General features: G+C 30.4%; 1 protein-coding gene and 1 long non-coding RNA gene across 4 annotated transcripts in view; one reads left to right on the forward strand and one right to left on the reverse strand.

The window, feature by feature from the left end:
• The window catches only part of slf (C-type lectin domain-containing protein slf), a 34,091-nt gene extending 18,420 nt beyond the window's left edge, over positions 1–15,671 (reverse strand). The window contains exon 1 of one of the 2 annotated variants that reach the window (XM_074130598.1): positions 15,634–15,671. In XM_074130598.1, the coding sequence (XP_073986699.1) occupies positions 15,634–15,656 (23 nt within the window). In that variant the 5' untranslated portion in view covers positions 15,657–15,671. Of the gene's footprint in view, positions 1–7,938; positions 7,977–15,633 lie in introns of those variants that run through there. The other variant, XM_074130599.1, reaches the window with a different exon arrangement.
• LOC141455882 (uncharacterized) lies at positions 969–3,922 on the forward strand. 2 transcript variants are annotated; one of them, XR_012459518.1, is made up of 5 exons: positions 969–1,129; positions 1,274–1,393; positions 1,733–1,813; positions 2,754–2,959; positions 3,722–3,922. It is a non-coding gene; the product is annotated as an uncharacterized lncRNA (long non-coding RNA). The 2 variants fall into 2 exon arrangements; XR_012459517.1 differs by lacking the exon at positions 1,274–1,393.
• Positions 15,672–18,868: the final 3,197 nt, after the last annotated feature.

Below are 18,868 nucleotides of genomic sequence, written 5' to 3' on the forward strand. Positions count from 1 at the left end.
TTAAGGGAACAGTGTACGTGGATCCCTTAGAAAAATTGATTATAACGGTGTTTAAAAAAAAAGGTGATATCTTTTAATGCTAATTGAATATTTGAATTGACGAAATAATTTTGCTAGTAAGAGAAAGCATAGCGACCTAAATGGGAAACCTCGAAAAAGAAGGGTTTGGACTTCAGAAATTCTATTTTGAAAAACTGTCAAAGATAGTGTAATAATAATATCAATATATAGTGTAGTGTTTGACCCTTAGATAACTGTTTTACCGTACGTTTTAATAGGTTGAATATTACACGAGTAATTTACTATTTACAAGTCTTAAGCTTGAAGTCTAGCAAATAAATGCCAAGTACAAAAGAATGTTAATGTTTGCAGGGAATATCCAAAATATGTTTATATAGAAACCATTGTTTAAATATGACACTCTACTTACATTTACACCTTCTTTTTTTTTAAAAAAAATCAAAACAATGAAATAAAATACAAAGTTTGAAAAAACTTGCAAGACTGCACACCCAGTCATCTTCTAATCATATGTTTAAATTTACTGTTAATGATACATGTACTTGGGAGTGGAGTTTGTATTCTTACAGAAAGTAGGTATTGCAATATTGTGTAACGCAACGATGTATGGGAATAATAAATACCGAAACTGTCTAGAGGTTTTTGTATGAAACTTCATTACTCCAAAGTAATATCTCATTTTCATTACCTAAGTTTCTACAAAAATAGAAGAAAAAGCTATTTTAAAGGTTGTTGATGGATACAAACAAACAACATACATACAAACAATCCATAAAACATTGCAGCGATAAAGGAGACTTTAAATCATTTCAGACAATAATCCAGATTTCAAAATTTGCAATTAAAGTTGCAACATTTCCTCTTCAAATTAGTAATTAAATAGGACATATATATTTGTACAAAAACTTATCATGACTTTTTTTTTTTAAGTTATAACAAAAGAAGAGTTGAAGAAGGAAATTGCATACCAAGCAAGTGTAAAGATTATTGTTTTTACACGCAATAAAAGCAGTTAGTTTGTAAGATTTTATCATCAGAAGTAACTAATGGTTTAAACATGTTAAACAAAATTGCTGTAACTTCATGACTAGCACAATGCTGTAACCAGGTACTTAATCAATTAGAAACATTAAACTGACAATTCTAAAAACAGTTGTTTAAACCTTATAGAATTGTTCCTTTATAATAAATATAAAATAATTTAAAAAAGAAGATATATGACGAAAAACAATAATTTTATTGTTATTTGCAGCTAATATTAAACTGAATGCATTTTAATTTGTCAAAAAAGTAAAGGAGATCTCAAAGAAAATACAAAATTCACTGGCATTTTTAAAGATCAATTTTACATATTTTTATTTATGAAGTAAAAGTATACACAGTACTATATTCTTCCAACTACATTTCATTTATAATAGATTTTTCATTCATTTAAATTTATTTATAATATTAGGATTGACGAATTATTTAAGCTAAGTACGTTAGAGAAACACAACCCACCAAAATATACCTTTCTTGAAATTCCTCAGCAAAAATTTTCAAATAAATGTTATGGTTCTAAATATACTCAATTATTTGTCAATTATCTCTTTATACAGCTTAAATGTGCAAGTATTTCAAATAAATAGCTTAAATTTGCAATAATCTTCAATTCAACTTGAAGTTTGCTTGAAATAGTTGGAAGTTTATAACTTTTCTTCTGTGCTTTCAGCGTCTCCTGATGAACACTTAAACCAATTGAGATTCCATCATTATAAAGCAAACTATAACTTTTTGTCTTATTATCTCCAAGGTAATTAACTTGTATACATTGTTTCCCTTCTTTTGAGTCTAGCACATAGGATGAGCTAGTTACTGTCTACTTTTGATGTTTTAAGCGTTAGCATTCTAGACTATAAATTAGTGAGACAATAATTCCTTTGTTCAATAAAACAAAAAATTCAATATTATTAAATCCTACCTTGCTCCAAATAGCCTACCTTGAAAATTTAAAATTCTATAGAAACTAAATGTTCAAACAATAGAAATTATGCACAAAATTAATCCATAGTATTTTGTTAATCTTGTTTAACCTTCCAGTTAAAGTGTCAAAGAAAATTACGTTAACAGATAAGGTCAGTGCAATTTCACTTCCTCACATTAAGTGGAGGTTCTGCGATCGAGCCGATTTTCAATCTGAGCACCTACTGAAATAATCATTTTAAGGTTCTGCTTTCGAAAAACTCCAAGATAATAGAAAACAGTCTTTTGGCAAAAAAAATAAAAAAAATTAACAATCAATAGATTGATACAGCTATTTTTAACCCATTGGGTGAATGGGATTCAAACAAAAGAACCAGTCTCCAAATAATCCATTGTTTTCAATCTAAATAACTTCGATCCACAGTAAACGTTCCTTTTTATGTCACTAACCAAACTACACATACAGATCTTAACATACTTTTTATCATCCAAGCCGCCAATACCCGATATGAAAACTCCAAAACACTGAACTATATTTAAACACTCTCTTCACTAGAGAGGAGATCACGAGACCACTGTCTTTTAAGACGAAAGTGTGAAATCTCCCACGAACCCGAAAAATAGATACTTGAAAAGTGTATGAACAATAACAGTTTTTAGTTCTGGCGACGTTTGGAAGCGATTTGTCTGCCAATCTCAGTGGAATTCCAGAATGATTCGGTTTTTTAAAAGACGAAGTAGAGAAATTCCCAAAATATTTTCTTATATAGGTGAGAAATACCCAAAAATGTTTGCTGAACAAATTTTGCGTTATTTTTGGAGTAAGTCCTTGTGTGAGCAACTATTTCCATCCATGAAATTAAATAAAACGGCATACTGATCAAGATTGACTGAATTATCTATCTGCCTTAATGAAGATTTTCTGTTCTGTCAGAAATTGGAAAACAAGTACGAGGAAAGCGCTGGCATATATCGGGTAAATAAGACTAATTTTAATTTTATAAATACATTAAATAGAATAAATTATTAAATAAAAGCTATTAGATAGTGTGTTAAATTTCCTATCCATATTCCTGAATCCAGAATATAAATTTAACAAAATGTGTAAATGTGATGTGACCCGCGTGAATCTTGCCTGTTGCACCAAGTGGCCCGTGTTTTAACTGAGTTAGTCGCCACTGAAGTAGGGTAATAAATTTTAGTGTGAAATCTCCCACGACTCCGAAAAATAGATTCTTGAAAAGTGTGTGAACAACTACAGTTTTTTATTGAGTAGGGATAAATTATATTAGTTTTTTTTTTTAATATGTATATACTATTTACATATTTATTACACTAAATTAAAATTGTATTATTTCTATAATTCGTTTTATTTTATTTTATTTTTTAAATAATAACCTTCATTTTCATTAAAAAAATTTTTTTAGAAAATTATACATATTTAATTTTTCAGTTAGATTTACATCTCGTTTCCAAAAGCAGTTTTCCCAAAATTTAAATCAGAAAATTAATAAAATTTACTTGTTAATGTTATATTAATATCAGGAATGTTAGTAATACATTTATATTAATAATGTAGAATATTAATAATGATATGTATATTACTTAAAGGCGAAATGTATCTAGTAAAAAAAAAGAGTGACCTGCGAAAGCATGAGGTTATAACTCCTCTAAGAATACTATAATAATGCATTTAGTCTGGCTTAAGCACGATTTAAAAGTTGCTGCTTATTTTCAGGTACGTTACGGAATGGTTCTGGTAGCAGGAAAATCTTTGTTTGGACACCCAAAAAAAAAAAAAAAAAATGAATGACTCACGACCAAGAAATCAAAATGATCCAAAAAACAAAAGGGGAGACTTATTTTGCCACCTAATTTGTTTTCATTCAATTGCACTTTCGAAAAAAAAAATCGTTAAACTGGTTCATAGAAGAAATAATCGTTAGTCCCAATTAACATATGTATGTTTAGACAAGAAAAAATTTGATATATTCATTGCTCACCTTCCCAAAACCTGTCCAACTTCTGACGGATAGAATATGTGTATAAATATTAAATATATAAATCTTGAATAATAAATATTGAATATATGTACACATATTTAAAACAATATAAACAGGAACATAACATTATATTCAAATTAGGTGAACTACTTTAAAAAAGTTTTTGTCATTTAAATTATATAATAGCAAGTATTTACAAAAAGTGTCTTATTAAATAAAAAAAAATTAGAGCAATTTATCATTAATTACTTACGCTATTATAAAAGGATGCATTATCTACGGAATTTTAACCGACCATTTTTTTAACAAATCGTTCAAATACTTGTAATGTTATTCAACATTGTAATTACAGTATTACAACATTACCTAAGGAGCTTGGCAAATCTAGCTGGCAAACAGTAACCACTTAAGCAGTTAATCATGGCTATTGGCTAAGGTTCTCTTTAGTGAGATTTTATTTAAATCAAATAAGGTTTTATTTTTGTTATCTTTCATGCTCCTCTTCTTCTTAAAATTACTTTAATGTAACAGTGCAGAAAGCAAACAGAACATTTTTTTGTAATTATATTTGTAAAGATTTAAATGTATTGAGACAATTTGACCAGTCATTCCTAAGATTTTCTACGCAAAAAGATTTCTTTTGAAATATCATAAAACCGCAAGAAAATGTGCAATATTTATGAAAAGATCAGGTTGAAAAATGTGTACATAGGATCTTTTTCACTGCAGTTGATAAATTAATATTCCAAATTAATACATTAATATCCAGGATTAATGATTAGCTCAGAGATTATATACTGGATTCCCACGCAGAGATCTCGGATTTGACTTCAACTGCTGGCCTTTAGATTATCTCTTCCAAGGAGCTTTCTTACAACTTAATGTCCAGTGATGGACAAAAAGTAACGGCAGAACTCTATCCGATGCCATAGAGTCCTTGAATGGATCCTAAAGCCTGATTTATTGGTGTTAATTTTTTAAAAGATCGGACTAATTTCTTCTCCTTTTATTTAAGTTAAAGTTTCTTGAAAATAGTCAAGTTATATATCAATTTCCTATTACTATTTATGACCTATTTAATGAGGAATAAGTAAAATTGTGAGTATCCCATAAGCAGCAAATAAAACAAAAATATTGGTCAACCCAATCTTTAAAATGTATTATTTATGCAAAAAAAAATCATTACGAAATTTATAATATTCCCAAAATAAATATCATCGCCTCATTAAACAAAGTGTTGTGTACTTTTTTAATTTTAATTAGGTTCTCCAGTGAATTAATCATTTCATTGCATTTTAATTAAAATGTTTAAAGTAATATATTCTGATTTCTCTAAAGTCGTTTTATTAAAAAAATATATATACATAAGCAAAGAAAGCATCATTGTTTTACACGGGACAAACATAAACTTATTCTTCGTTAAAGCGGGTGCATTTAATTTTTAATTAATTGTATCAGACTAGTTGCATTTTACATTAATCAAGGAATGTGGAATCATTTGCTATAAGCCGGGAAACTAATTTGAATTGGAAATCTAATTGAATTAAAGAAAGACTCACTGTAATTCTTTTGTCAGTTCTCTACGATTAACTTAATAGTTTTATTCATCATTGTAATTTGAACTAATTTTAGTGCACTTCATTAGATATAGATCTGGATGGCACTCCAAATTTTGAAAAGGAAGCTTGGCGAATTCTCTTGGTAGCATACTGTATTAAATAAAAATGGAAACTTTATGAATGTACGTATGTCTTCAATTTTGTGGATTTTGTGAATAATTAAATTGAAATATTTAATAATGAAAAGACCATTGTCTTTTTGATAGTCACGGATTGTCTTTAATTGTCACTAACTGTACACAGATTTTAAAACCAGAAAACAAATTTAAAATCTTAGGTAATGTTTAAATTAAAAGAAACAAATCTATGAATTAGTCCTGTGCAAACAAACCTAATTATTGTCAGCAATTTTTTAATTTAGAGCTTCTAATCCAATTAGACTGTAATCAGTGGTTTAGTGTATAAATCACTAATAAATGTTTATATTGTTAATTACACTATTAACTTCGTGAATAAAGAAAAAAATTCTTTGTGGGAATCTCAAGATTCTTGTAAAAATCATCTGACTGTCAAGCAAATTATATTTAAAAAAAAAAATCTGAACGAGCGACTGCTGGTTCAAAAAAAAGTTACGCTCCGAAAAAAAACTTAGTTCTAGCTTATGTATTTCTATGGTAATGGTACAATTATCATTAAGTAAACAGTATAAGTACCACTAAGAAATAAAAGAGTTGTTACGACCAAAAGTAGGTTAAGATCAAGTCACACACTTTGAGACTCTTATCTTGACAGAATCAATAATAGATCTATGAACAGAATGCAATGAAAAAGATCTCAAATAGATAGTAATAATGACATTCCCACGGCATACAAATGATAGAAAAGAAATGCTCAATACTTTTTTGAAAATAATGACACCCTTTCAGTTTGAAGACATTGACTTCTCCAGCAAAATTTGTTTTACTTCAATCCGTATTTGATTTCACTTAAATCGGTGAACGCGATAAAGAGATGTCACGAAGGTAAAAAGACCAAGTACAACGGTACTGTAAGAACGGATTTGTTCTAAGTAGGTTTATGATTTGAGCAGATGTAAATTTAGGTATTTAACTGCAAGTAGAATGTTATTAGACTCAATATTAGTGAGGTCCGTTGTACATGGCTGCATGGTGAAAGCCAATGCCAAAAAAAAAAGATCATTAAGTTTGATGATCGTTGATAGATACCTATCAAATTTATTTAAATTTGACACTTGGAATTAATATCGAAGTTTTTCATTTAGAAATTCAAAGTCAAAGCATAATAAAATTACCTAGGTTTTCAATTAAAGATAATTATTTTTTAGAATTATTTCATTATCTTCCAGTTACAATATTAAAGAATCCTTAGTCCAGTTTTAGGGGTGCGGTCAACCCCGTTGCTTCTACTGTGGATCTAAGCCTAGTTTGAAAAAGTAAGTATACTTAGATTCAAGATACAAAAAAGAAAAATTATTTACCTATAAATAAAATTAAAGTATATGTAAAAATTAAATAATTCTAATTTAATTGCGTGAGTTTGCAAACATGATTATTGCAATGAAGCAATACCAGTGCAGTACAAGTTGGTCAGTACAACGTCTTTATCTAAGTGAGTAGGTAGTAGGGGTTCTAGCACGACGCTACCTAGATAAAACACTTAAATTTCGAAATTCCTTTAAAGGTTATGGTCGTCCTATCTCAAATGTTGCAAAATAGATAATTCTTTTACGCTAAACGCGATGCACACAAAACCACAGACTAAGTTTCTTGTTCAAAATGAATGGGAGATGTATATGTGAGAGTAATAAATGAATGAATATTTATAATTTATCAACGTGAGAAAGCAGATAAAGAGAGGGCTAACAGTAGCAGTAATGATAGTTCAGTCATGGCATTGTTTTGTTTACATGTGGATTAGCACGATAGTAATGCTACAAACAGCATTCTGAGGGAGACTAAAAATAAAACACGGTAAGACAAGATCAACACTGATGGAGGGACAGAGGGCCCAGATAAGTGGTGAAATACCCAGTGTTCACAGTTGAAAGAGTTGCTCACGATTAGAAGAAGGTAACACCACAACTCTCTTCTCCTTAATTCGAAGAAGATCACGAACTCTTGAGCAACCCTTGCCCAACAGTTAAATGTTGTCTTTATGTGTGGCTTCCCAAGAAAAGAGTTCTTTTCTATTTTTACAACTTCTTGTAGATAAATGACTCCGCACGGTTTAAAGTTCCTCACTAGAACATCCCTACCATTTCTACTTCCAACTTATTTTTATTTTCAAGCAGAAAAGCATACGCAACTTTCATATTAGAGTACATACAAATATATAAATATAAAATAATAAAAATATGGAAGGAGAGGACTCACTTCGAACAACTTAGAAGAACTGCAGACACAGTACTAAGTCGGCACCAATTTCCCACCCCCTATTTATAGCCATCCAGTCGCAGGGCGAGTCAAGGAGGGGGCAGAGTATCGCGCGGAATTAACAAAGATCATCCTCGACGATACACGCAGATCCGGTATTATTTTCAAGATCTTCTATTAGGTAAATTTTTTTTATTTTTCTGTATATATAAAAACAGTGATTTCTTTTTGATTAGCCATTTTCATGATATTCCAAATTATAATCTTCAATTTTCCTGTATTTATCACTTAAATGTAATATTTTTTGCAATTAATAGAAGCCCACTTAAAGCTTTTTTAATTTTTACCTAAAAGTTTTTGCGTTTCAAGTAATTTACAAAAATATAAACCTAAATCTATTATCAGATTTAATTTTTCTCATCTTTATAATTAATTTTCAGGTAATAATTTAAACATAGTATTTAGTCAAGATAGATGATGTTAATTAATGTTAACAAGATTTCTTCGGATGGGCAGGTGAGAACTTAAGTTTTCTGCCATTGCCACAGTTAAAGAAGCTTTTCAGCTAAGTATAAGTTAACGTTGGGTCCACCTGATAATTATGGCCGAAGATATATGAAAGGAAAATCAGAAGAGAAGGAAGCCTGGTGCTACAGATCTATTTTGCCAATGAAGATCACTTGGTTATGTGCCTGATGGATAGTAGACGCCAATATTTCAGGATTTCGCATACACCATTTACAAGGAATCTGTATTTGCTTGAACATACAAGCTGCAATTTTTGGACGTAGTGTCTTCACTTCCAGCTTGGTAATCGAATGTTCTGTGTGACAGGCGAAGTTGTCGTCTATTCTTCTAGTCTAGGTGGGAGGTCAAATGGGCAGTGAGTAGGTTGGCCAAATCAGTTGTACCACTCCCTCTTCTCTGACCTCAGCTTGCCACAGGTGTATCGTTTGGCACATCAATGTTTCGCAGCTTTCTCTTTATGGATGAGCTCAGTCTTTGTTGGTTAACTGACATACTGGCTGACATTTACCATCCAAAAGTCTTTCCTGGACCTCATTGGGTATTATGATCTAACGAGACTGCTCAATGAGTTACAGTTTACGCCAGATCCCTTGTGTAGTGTCTACGAGACGGAGAAAGGAATATTTATTCCTCTTAAGATGGATTGCAATGGGTAACTTATTTATTTTGCAACCACTCATTGATTTTCTCTTCTACTGCTATCAAACTTCTCTTTTACAATATTAATCTTGTATATAAAAAATAGGGACCTAAGAAAATTAAACAAATTTATATTTATATTTGTTAATATTAATTAATATACCAAATTTGGAACAACATAAGTTAGTTTGTCTTACACATAACCACAGTATTTCATACTGTTCATTTTAGTAAAAATAATACTAAAAAAAAAAACAAAATGATTCCAAAGCAACTTATGAATACATTGATTGAATTCTCTATGGAATTACAAAGGGAACTCATTTCTCCACAATACTGATCCAACAATCAGGATAAAAACTCAAAAACTCAGACCTGCGTTTGAATATCCAATTGAAGAAAAAAAAGATCTAGTACGCATGGAGTGCAATGGTTGGTCACTCTATTTGTCAATATCTACAGTTTTAATAGAAAAGAACTCAGCATTACTACTTTTCTATATGCCAAAGGCAACCTATGTTGAATTTTACGCAGTTTACATTCTTTTTTCTTCAAAATCTCGAAGATCATTTAAAAATGAGCAGAATCGTAATGGACTAAACAAGCAAACTACGCCGTAAAGCTACTAAATCAATCAATGCATTCATAAGCTGCTTTGGAATCATTTTGTTTTTTGTTTTTTTAAGTATTATTTTTACTAAAATGAACAGTATGAAAGTATGTTCCATTATGGAATATCAGAACGATCTTCAATAAGAATGTTCTTTAAATGAAGTCACTTCCACAAAAGTGTTAACCAAATTCTTGAGTAAAACTTGGCTATGTCAATAAATGAGTCTCCTTACGATTATTCACTGAGAGCACTAATTATTTTAAATTTCTTCAAGTGAAATACTGCCTTAAAAAGAATTGGAAGCAGTAGTCGGAATTTGTTATTGCCGCCTAAAGCCTTGGTTGGTTAATTTATAGATTTTCAATTTTATATTCGTTAATTAAGTTCCACTGATCTTTTGATTCTCTATTCTTCTTTTCTTTTAAATACTTTTAATATTCATTGAGCTAAAAAATAAAGAGTTCTGCTCTAACACCAATAAAAGGGAAGTATGGTAATCGTTCCTACTTATCGAAGAGTTTACCGATTTTCATCAATGAAGTGTCATACTCATCGAAAGTTTTTGTATACATATTTGCATTTTAGAAGAGTCTCATCAGTCATCACTGTGCCTCTTAAGGAGGGGAGTTTGGGACGGCCTTACGCCTCTAAACTATTATTTATAATATTTCTACAATCCTATGGAAGTTTTCAAATTCGTTCTCATTTCAAATGTTTTTATCTCTTTTAGTATTTATCAGATTTCAATAAATTCTTAACTGAATTCTAGAGAAAAGTTAGCTGTATAACTGGTATAAATTGCAATGTTCTAGTGATAACAGTTAATGAGATATAGAAGGTTAAATTTTAGATGTTTTCAAATTCGTTCAAATTGTATTGCCTTATAATTACGTGTATACAATATTTTAAAACATTTTCTTTTTAATCTGTGATTAACACTGCATTGCCAATGCTCGAACTTAGTCAGTTATTGCCAATGTGGAGTCATATTGATTCTATAATTTATTTTTATTTTTGTTTTTTTATATTGAATTCAATTTTAATAATAATATTTGCATTAAAAGGGAAGGGATTAGCTATGAGGTTAGCATACTGGACTCCCACGCGGAGGTCCCGGGTTCGAATCCAGCAGCTGACCCTTAGATTTTCTCTTCCTAGGAGCTTCTTACAGCTCACTGTCCGGTGATGGACAGTGTTGTCTGTAACGAGAGAACACTGTCCGGAGGCCGGCAGTGCACTGGATAAAGCTCCGGGCGCTAATGACCTCAGCTGTTGATGCGCCAAAAAAAAAAAAAAAAAAAAAAAAAAATATTTGCATTAAAGGATGAGAAAGAATAGGAATTAGGGGCGAAAAAACAAATTGTCCTCTAATCGGCTTTAACATTTCACGCAGAAGGAATTAACTTCAACTTAGGATCGCAGTAATTTCAGTATTTTCTAGAATCCTGATTGACAGCCTTCTGATCAGGGACATTTTCATTTGTTTAATTACATTCACTATTTTTTCAACTACTGTTTGCTGTTAACACGGACCGGAAATTACCCAATTCGCCACAAGTTTTATCTGAAATTCGGATAAAAAATCAATTCTTGAAGGATAAATTATGTAAATTTATCAAATAAGCATTTAGGCAATATTCTATAGTGAAGATAATAACAGAAAATCTACTTATATTACCAATCAGAAGTCGAAATGACTCCGATATATTTACGTGTAATGCCAATCTGGAGTCAAAATGACTCCTCTGATTCAAGTAAACTAATCTACAAAAAAAAAAACCTAAGAATTCCACGGTCTTCAGCTCGTGACTATCCAAATGGTGAATGAGTGGGGATAGCATATGTAAGAGCATTTTGGGATAGCTATGAGATGTGGAGAAACAGAGCCATTCATATTTTTTTTGGAGTCCGGATTAGCAATGCAGTGTTAATAGTTAATAAATTCTAAAAAAATATTTTATGAAAAGTTAATACAGTAAAATTACTCGAGTGAAATCAATGAAGTAGTAATGAAATGTTATGCACTTACCCATTTGTGTACCTTTTAATCAACCATTATAAAAGTAAAAAAAAAAAAATGCTTATTGAGCCTAGATAAGATAAATACTCAATTCAGCAATCAGTAAAACATCACATCATTAATCCTCTTTAGCGCTAGATATTTTTTATAAAGAGAGACATTAATATAGATACTTAAATCTATCAAACAAACTCCCACTCTAATTGCCAACCTTACCTGCATTAATAATAGATAAGCCATTTAATTGACTCACGTACTTAAAACTAATTGCTTTATTGAAAGTAAAATAATGACCTCAATTTGTGCTCTTCCATCAGTTAGGGTCTTCACCACAGAAGAAAATAGAGCAGTACATTTATAGGTCAGATTATATCAAATTTAGACCAGTCAAACACTGAATTCGTACAATTGCCCATTTAAGTAAACTCGTAGGTTATGGTCCTAGGTTGTTTATTGGTGCCAAACCCTGACAGTTATCTGCGGGAAATATCTCTTTTGCAAATCATCAGCTAAACACGGTAGGCCACGGAAAACCTCGATAGATTGGGATTGTCCCAACTTAAAGTATCTGTGCAGATTGTGACAGAAAAGTGAAAAACCTAACTCTTACAACCTGGTTGATTTTATTGTGATCGTCAGCTCACGATATGAGATCTTTGGCACTTCAAGGCCAGGGATGATGATAGCGCAAAAGCGACTGGTTGGAAAAATCTGTTAAGAAAAAGGAAGAGCTTTTTCCCGCACAGAGCAACAAGGGATTGTCACATCAAGCAACCAAGGTCTAACCCTCAACCATTTATCTAAATGTGTATCAGTATATATTTAGATTTGGCTGGTTCTTATCAGTTATATTTAGCAAAATTACAGAAATATCTTGCTACTTCTATTTCCTGATAAAATGCTGGTTTTACCAGCAAAAATATGTGTTACAATTAAGCCCTAATTCTATTACGTAAATTTTGCCTTTGAAGTTTTTTTTCATTCAAATTCCATAAATCACGAAAAGTACAGATGACTGAAAAATTAATAATCATTGCCTAGGTCAAATTCATTTTTTGAAAAGTATTTACTACTCCAAAGTAATTTACAGCCAAAGGCCTTGTGCCTTTTTAAAAAACATTAATTGGTCAGATGACCAATGACCCATTTTATTTTATTTTATTTTTTAAATTGAAACAGTAATAATCTTTTAAAATTTCACGAATCAATCAATTCCAAATTTTAACAGGTTTATTTAAAACGATTGCCATTTAAATTCATAAGAAGCACTTAACTTCAATAAAAGCACAAATATTTTAGAGAAGACTTGAAAAATAAGACGAATATAAATTTTATAAAATAGGCAAAAATAATATAATTTACAATATCTTGATAGCTATGTAACAGAAGTAAATGTTTGAAAGGGAAGAAATTAGCACAGTGGATTATCGGCCAGATCTGTAGTCCAGATTTGAGTTAGATCTCTTCCTGGTTGCTTTTCTAGTCCACCTTCCGTTGTGATGGACAAAGTTTGGTCTGTCTGTGGACTAGCATTGCACTGAGAAAGCTCGGGGTGCGATGCTGCCGACTTTAATTAAAAAAAATAGATTCAATCAATAATGAAATAATCTTTATATTGAAAGATTTACCCGACACAGGAAAGTCATCCTAATTTCGGTTTTACTTTTCTTTTTGAACCTACCTCTTTTATTGTTATCTCATTTGCCAAATTCTTAGGTGACTGAAGAAATTATTGTGCTCGGAGGATGGAAATGGTGTCCTACAGGATTATAATAAAAGTCAGGAGGTAAAATTAAAGAATGAACAGTCAAAAGAGTAGAAAGAAGCCAAGAAGGAAATGTTTGTACGGTTAGAATAAAGTATTGGCGATTGCATTAAGTCAGCACGTAATAATGGATAAGCATTTCTTATGTGATTGTATGCGTGAGAAAAGGGCAATAACATAATGAGCAAGAATTCAAAAATTGTTGGCATTCTTTAAGTTAATTAATTATATATAAATTGATTACAATATACAGCAGGTTAAGAAGTCACACCATTTGATCAACATTAAGAATAGAGATGTTTAGTGAATAACTGAAATATAAACATGATCATGCTTACAATAATAAATTTATTTAACCAATTTACTAAGGTAGTCTTAGAAATTTAGTGCTAATCGATGCACAATAGTTTTTGGAATGACATAATAAATTCGTTTGTTTTCACTATTTGCAGGATTTTATGAGAACTTAATTACTACTCCTTTTTTACTGTATCATTTTTATTTATTTTTGTGTAAATTACAGGCTCTTTTTATCTGTTTTAATAAAACCATAATAATTCAAATAGCGTTAATTAAAATAGTAATCCATTTTCGGTCGATAGATTTAAGTTAGTTATTATATTGTATTTATTTATTTATTTCTATTAAGCTTACATGTGCTTTTGAGCAAGTGAATCAGCCATAAAAGTACAGAAGTAATTTTAATAAAATTAAAGACAAAATAAAATAAGAGATACAAAAGTGAAAAAATAAAATAAAATAAGAGTAATAAAACGTATTAATAAAAAATATATCTTGAAATAAGAAAACCAAAACCGACATGCTTGCAAATAAAATATAAAGTTCAAGATAATATCTTTATGAGCAGAGAAATCAACATAAACAAAAAGAAACTATTCTCCCAAAACAAAACTTCTTATTCTAAGCGATAGTTATATACAGCATTTACCTGATCTTTAGAATTTATAGTTAATAATTTTTCAAACAAAATTTCTTATGGAGCATAAAAATTTGTTGATAAAAAATTTGAAAGGAAATGAGATCTAAGTTGTTGGAGAGTTTTACATTCGAAAAGAAAATGCATTAGTGAATCTTCACAAGAACAGGAACAAATTAAGCAAATATCATTGCAGTCAAATATATATTTATGTGGACCCGTTTAAATAGTTTTGTGCAATTGATTCCGCAAAGTCGTATTTGAGTAATCACCCTAAGTTTTATTACATTACAACCTAAGTCCAAATACATTTCGTAGTTTCCTAAACTAGAGACATGTCTGTAAAGTACATTATATCTGCTATTCAAAACCTTATCTATGTCCTCTGATTGGAACTTATTTATCAGCTTGCTCATAATGTTATTATTTTTTATTATATTGGGAATTGGATTCATTAATTCAGAACTAAGAAAGAATATTTCCAACTTCAGAAATTATTTTGTAATTTTGCCAAGCTTTCGTCCTAGGGACCAAGACATCTTCAGGGCTTATGCTATTGACAATTGAAATATTTTTTTAAATAGTTATATGTAAGTTTAGTTATGTCTTTTGCCCTGTCTGCTTATGTACTGAAGTCAGAGAATACAAAATACCATATTGAAGTAATATTATTTGAAATTATAATCAGGTTCCTGTTGGAAACGATTCTTCAGCCATAAATCCAACAGAGTTCAAAGAATAAAAAAGGAAAACAAATGTTCAGTGAGTAAGCAACTTGAAGGCGATCTTCCATTTTTTTTATTTACGAAATTTAATAATTACCATCTGTATCATTTATGCACCTTAGGTTGGATTGTGACTGACGATTTATAAAATCTAGGACCTAATCTAGAGCTCCAGTCCTATGCTCTACTAAATTATTCCTCACTGCATCCATCCTATATTAAGTTAAAGTTTTTTAAAAAGGGCTCTTTCCTTCTTTTACTACGTTATAGTTCTTTTAAAAACTTATTCATATCTAATCACCATCGCTTTATTGCTATGAGAGGGCTAAAGATAGATAATATATTGTTATTGTAGGATGTTACTGTAAGTTTTTAGTAGAAACAAAATTATTTATCATTCAAGTCTCAAGAAATATTCTACTTCATAAGTACAAAATTAAAGGCATAGAATGAATATCATTTACTTACGCAAAGAAGTTTATGAAAGTCATTAAGCAATTGTGTTGACACAACCGTGCGTATTGTAATAGCTTAGATAACAATAGCTAGACGACTCCATTCATAACTATGCTCGAGGTTTTGTATTAATTATGTTTCAAGGGTACACTAATTCCGTCAACACTTCAATGTCAAGAATTTTCCTCCCCTTCAGAACGATTATGATGATCTTAGGCATATGATCTTATGAAAATAAAAGGGTAATAAAAAATATTCGTAACACTTTCATATTCCATTACTGTTTTATTACAGTACTAAAAATTATTTTTCTGAAACATAGACTGTTAATTCATTATGTAAGACACCATAATTAAGTTCCAATACTTTGCAATGTCATTGCAGAGGAAGAAATGTCATCACACTCCCAAAATTATCAAGAGTTCATCCATTAGTGCACCTTGTTTTTTGTCAATCTGGCGCTTTCAAATTTTCGTTTATCTTTGGAAATAAAATCATCAAGCTTGTTGCAGAAGTTTCAACAGTTTACTGCCTGACTTTAGGGTTTAAAAATCAGAAGCTTTGTAAGTAGAAATTTCTGTTCACAACTTTCACTTATTCAAATACAGATGAAGAAGGGAAATCCGAAATAGGTCACAAAGTAAGAGAACGGGCATGAATGAAATGATGAATGATCAAATCACGGATTAATGTCTTACCCTTTTAAAATGACTAATTTGGCACCACAAATAGGAAATAATTAAAATAATAAAAGCTACATTAGTTTGGCAAAAGTTGCCTATTGCATATTAAATCTTCAATAAAGAAGGCAAATCGGCTATAATCTTCGCATAAAAAGCGAAAAGCAATTTTGTCAAACTAGTCAATGAACTGGCTCAAGCTATTTCTAAAATTACCAATAATTATATTTCTATGTTCTATACCATTTTCTAAGCTCTATACCATTTTGTTTAAATGTAGAATAAATCTGGTTTTGTCTCAATTAAATTTACCAAAGATGGAAATGAATTTTAAAGTAAAATTCCCTGAAGAATTGGATAATGTTCACTTAAGCTAATGTAATTCAGTAGCTAGATCATGATTCAAATGCAAGGTCTAACCATTCACTGCAAGAAAAAGAAAAAAAAAGAAAAGTTATTGGTGATTTATGATTCTAGGTCAAGTCTGAATCAAAATGCTACGGTGAATCCGTATTTAACATTTTACGCAACAATCAATGCAGGTACATCATAACTTACAAATAAAAGGTAGCCTGATATACTATTCGATAATATTATGATGGACAGAAATAAGCTTTTGCCTACTGTAACCTTTAATTGAAGCATTGTCAGAAATGGTATTAAAAATTCTTTTTTTCCCAGCCAACTCTTACGCACTAACTTACATATCCTCACCGAGTCTCAATAAAGTTAATTATTATTAGTCTAATTATATTAGTCAAATATAAACGCACAAAATAACTTTATATTAAAATCTTCAATTCTATTTATTAGTGATTTAGATTATATCTTTTTTAAATCATGAAATCTTTTCTTTAATTGATCAGATTGTGTTCAAAATAATTACGAAATTATTACTCTCTAAAGCAGCAGGTAGGATACGTAACATTATATATTTAATTAAATAAAGTAAACAAATAATTATTGCGAAACTTGAAAAACTGACTAACTTATGTAAATGCACATGGAAAGAGATCTCCTTTGCATGTAATGATGCGCCAACTTAAAAGAAAAGTGGTCGTAAAAATTTACAACTTGAATCAACTTTGGAGCAGTTTTGCTCCAAGAACGATCATCACATTTGATGGGATGATTAAAGTACTAGTTATATACTGGAAGCAAGTTAAAGTAATTCAAAACCTCCAATCTCCACCATAGCACCATTTGTTCATATTATGTATCCAACACCGTCATTTAACATTCTCTTCGTCTTCGTTCTTGTCCAAATCCTTTGACAACAGAATCACTTCAGTCTCAGATTTCACTCTAATCCTCAAGGCCAGACATTGTTCTTTCAGACTTCACCTCAACAATCCATAATGACGCTTGGACTAACGTTTTAACCCCACGACCTTGTAATCATCAATGGATGATTTTCTTTCAAGTCTATCACTTAAGAGAAACCAAAAAATCAATTTCACTTCCTACTATTTTATTGTAGTTACATCCTCAAGCCAAATGTAACGAATTATCAAATTTGATTTTTTAACGAATTCCTGAATTTGAGTTATTTTGTACAATTATACACATCTCACATACAAAACATATGTAAACCTTATTTTCTGCTCATAAGCAGAGTCATAACTCGGAAAAACTTTAGACAGAGTACTAAATTGGAAAGGTCACATCAGAAATTTGTAAATAAAAATAGAAGAATACTTTAATATCTTGAAAATTTTCTTACTCCGAAATCTCAGTGGGTGAATCTTGAGGTGGCCTTAATGTTTTACAGAACCACGATCTGGTCAGTCTTTGACTTTTCACATTTTCACCTATTAGCATCGAACAGTATTTCCTGGGAAAGCAATTACAAAAACTTGACGATTCTATATTTGTTCCAACCTAAACAAGTGATAGTAAAATGTCCTAGTTAAAAAAAAAAAAAGCTTAACAGAGCGGGGACTTGTTCAGGTTTATCCAGATTTTTATAATTTTCTTGAAGGTACTCCAAAAAATTTTCTGAATTGTTGCAAAAATATTCCTCATTATAAAAATTTATTAGGAGCGTTTTTTGGCTAAAATAGAGCCCTTGGGACCGCACGTATTCTTATCCTTACTTGTGTCTGGTGAAATGAAAGCACAAGGCTAGCTTCTGAAACTTACAACAGTGAAGATGAAAAATAAATAGCCACGGCGAAATATTAGTAATTGAATGTCATGCGAGTTCTTGAAGCTGATTAATTTGAATCTAATTCTCTTTATTTCTCAATATAATAGTATACCTAAATATTATCATTAACATAACATTTTATTAAATAGTATAGATTTATATTCATGAAGTGAGTAATAATAATAGTGTAGGCTGTGTAGATCTAATGAACATAACTTGTAGTAATATTCTCAGATAAGAAAAGAACGACGTTGTAGGCGCGATTTAATGTAATGAGAAATTAAATATGAAAAGTAGCTGAAGATGAGTACATTTCTCAAGATTACTACGGCAAAAAAAAAGAAGAAGAGGCTGTGGAAGGACAAGAAACACATTAATAAGAGAATACAGGGGATGTGCGACCTTCACATATTATACG

This window comes from Rhodnius prolixus, unplaced genomic scaffold (assembly GCF_049639745.1).
Source record: "Rhodnius prolixus isolate KJV_2025 unplaced genomic scaffold, Rpr scaffold_4, whole genome shotgun sequence".
Lineage (NCBI taxonomy): Eukaryota > Metazoa > Arthropoda > Insecta > Hemiptera > Reduviidae > Rhodnius > Rhodnius prolixus.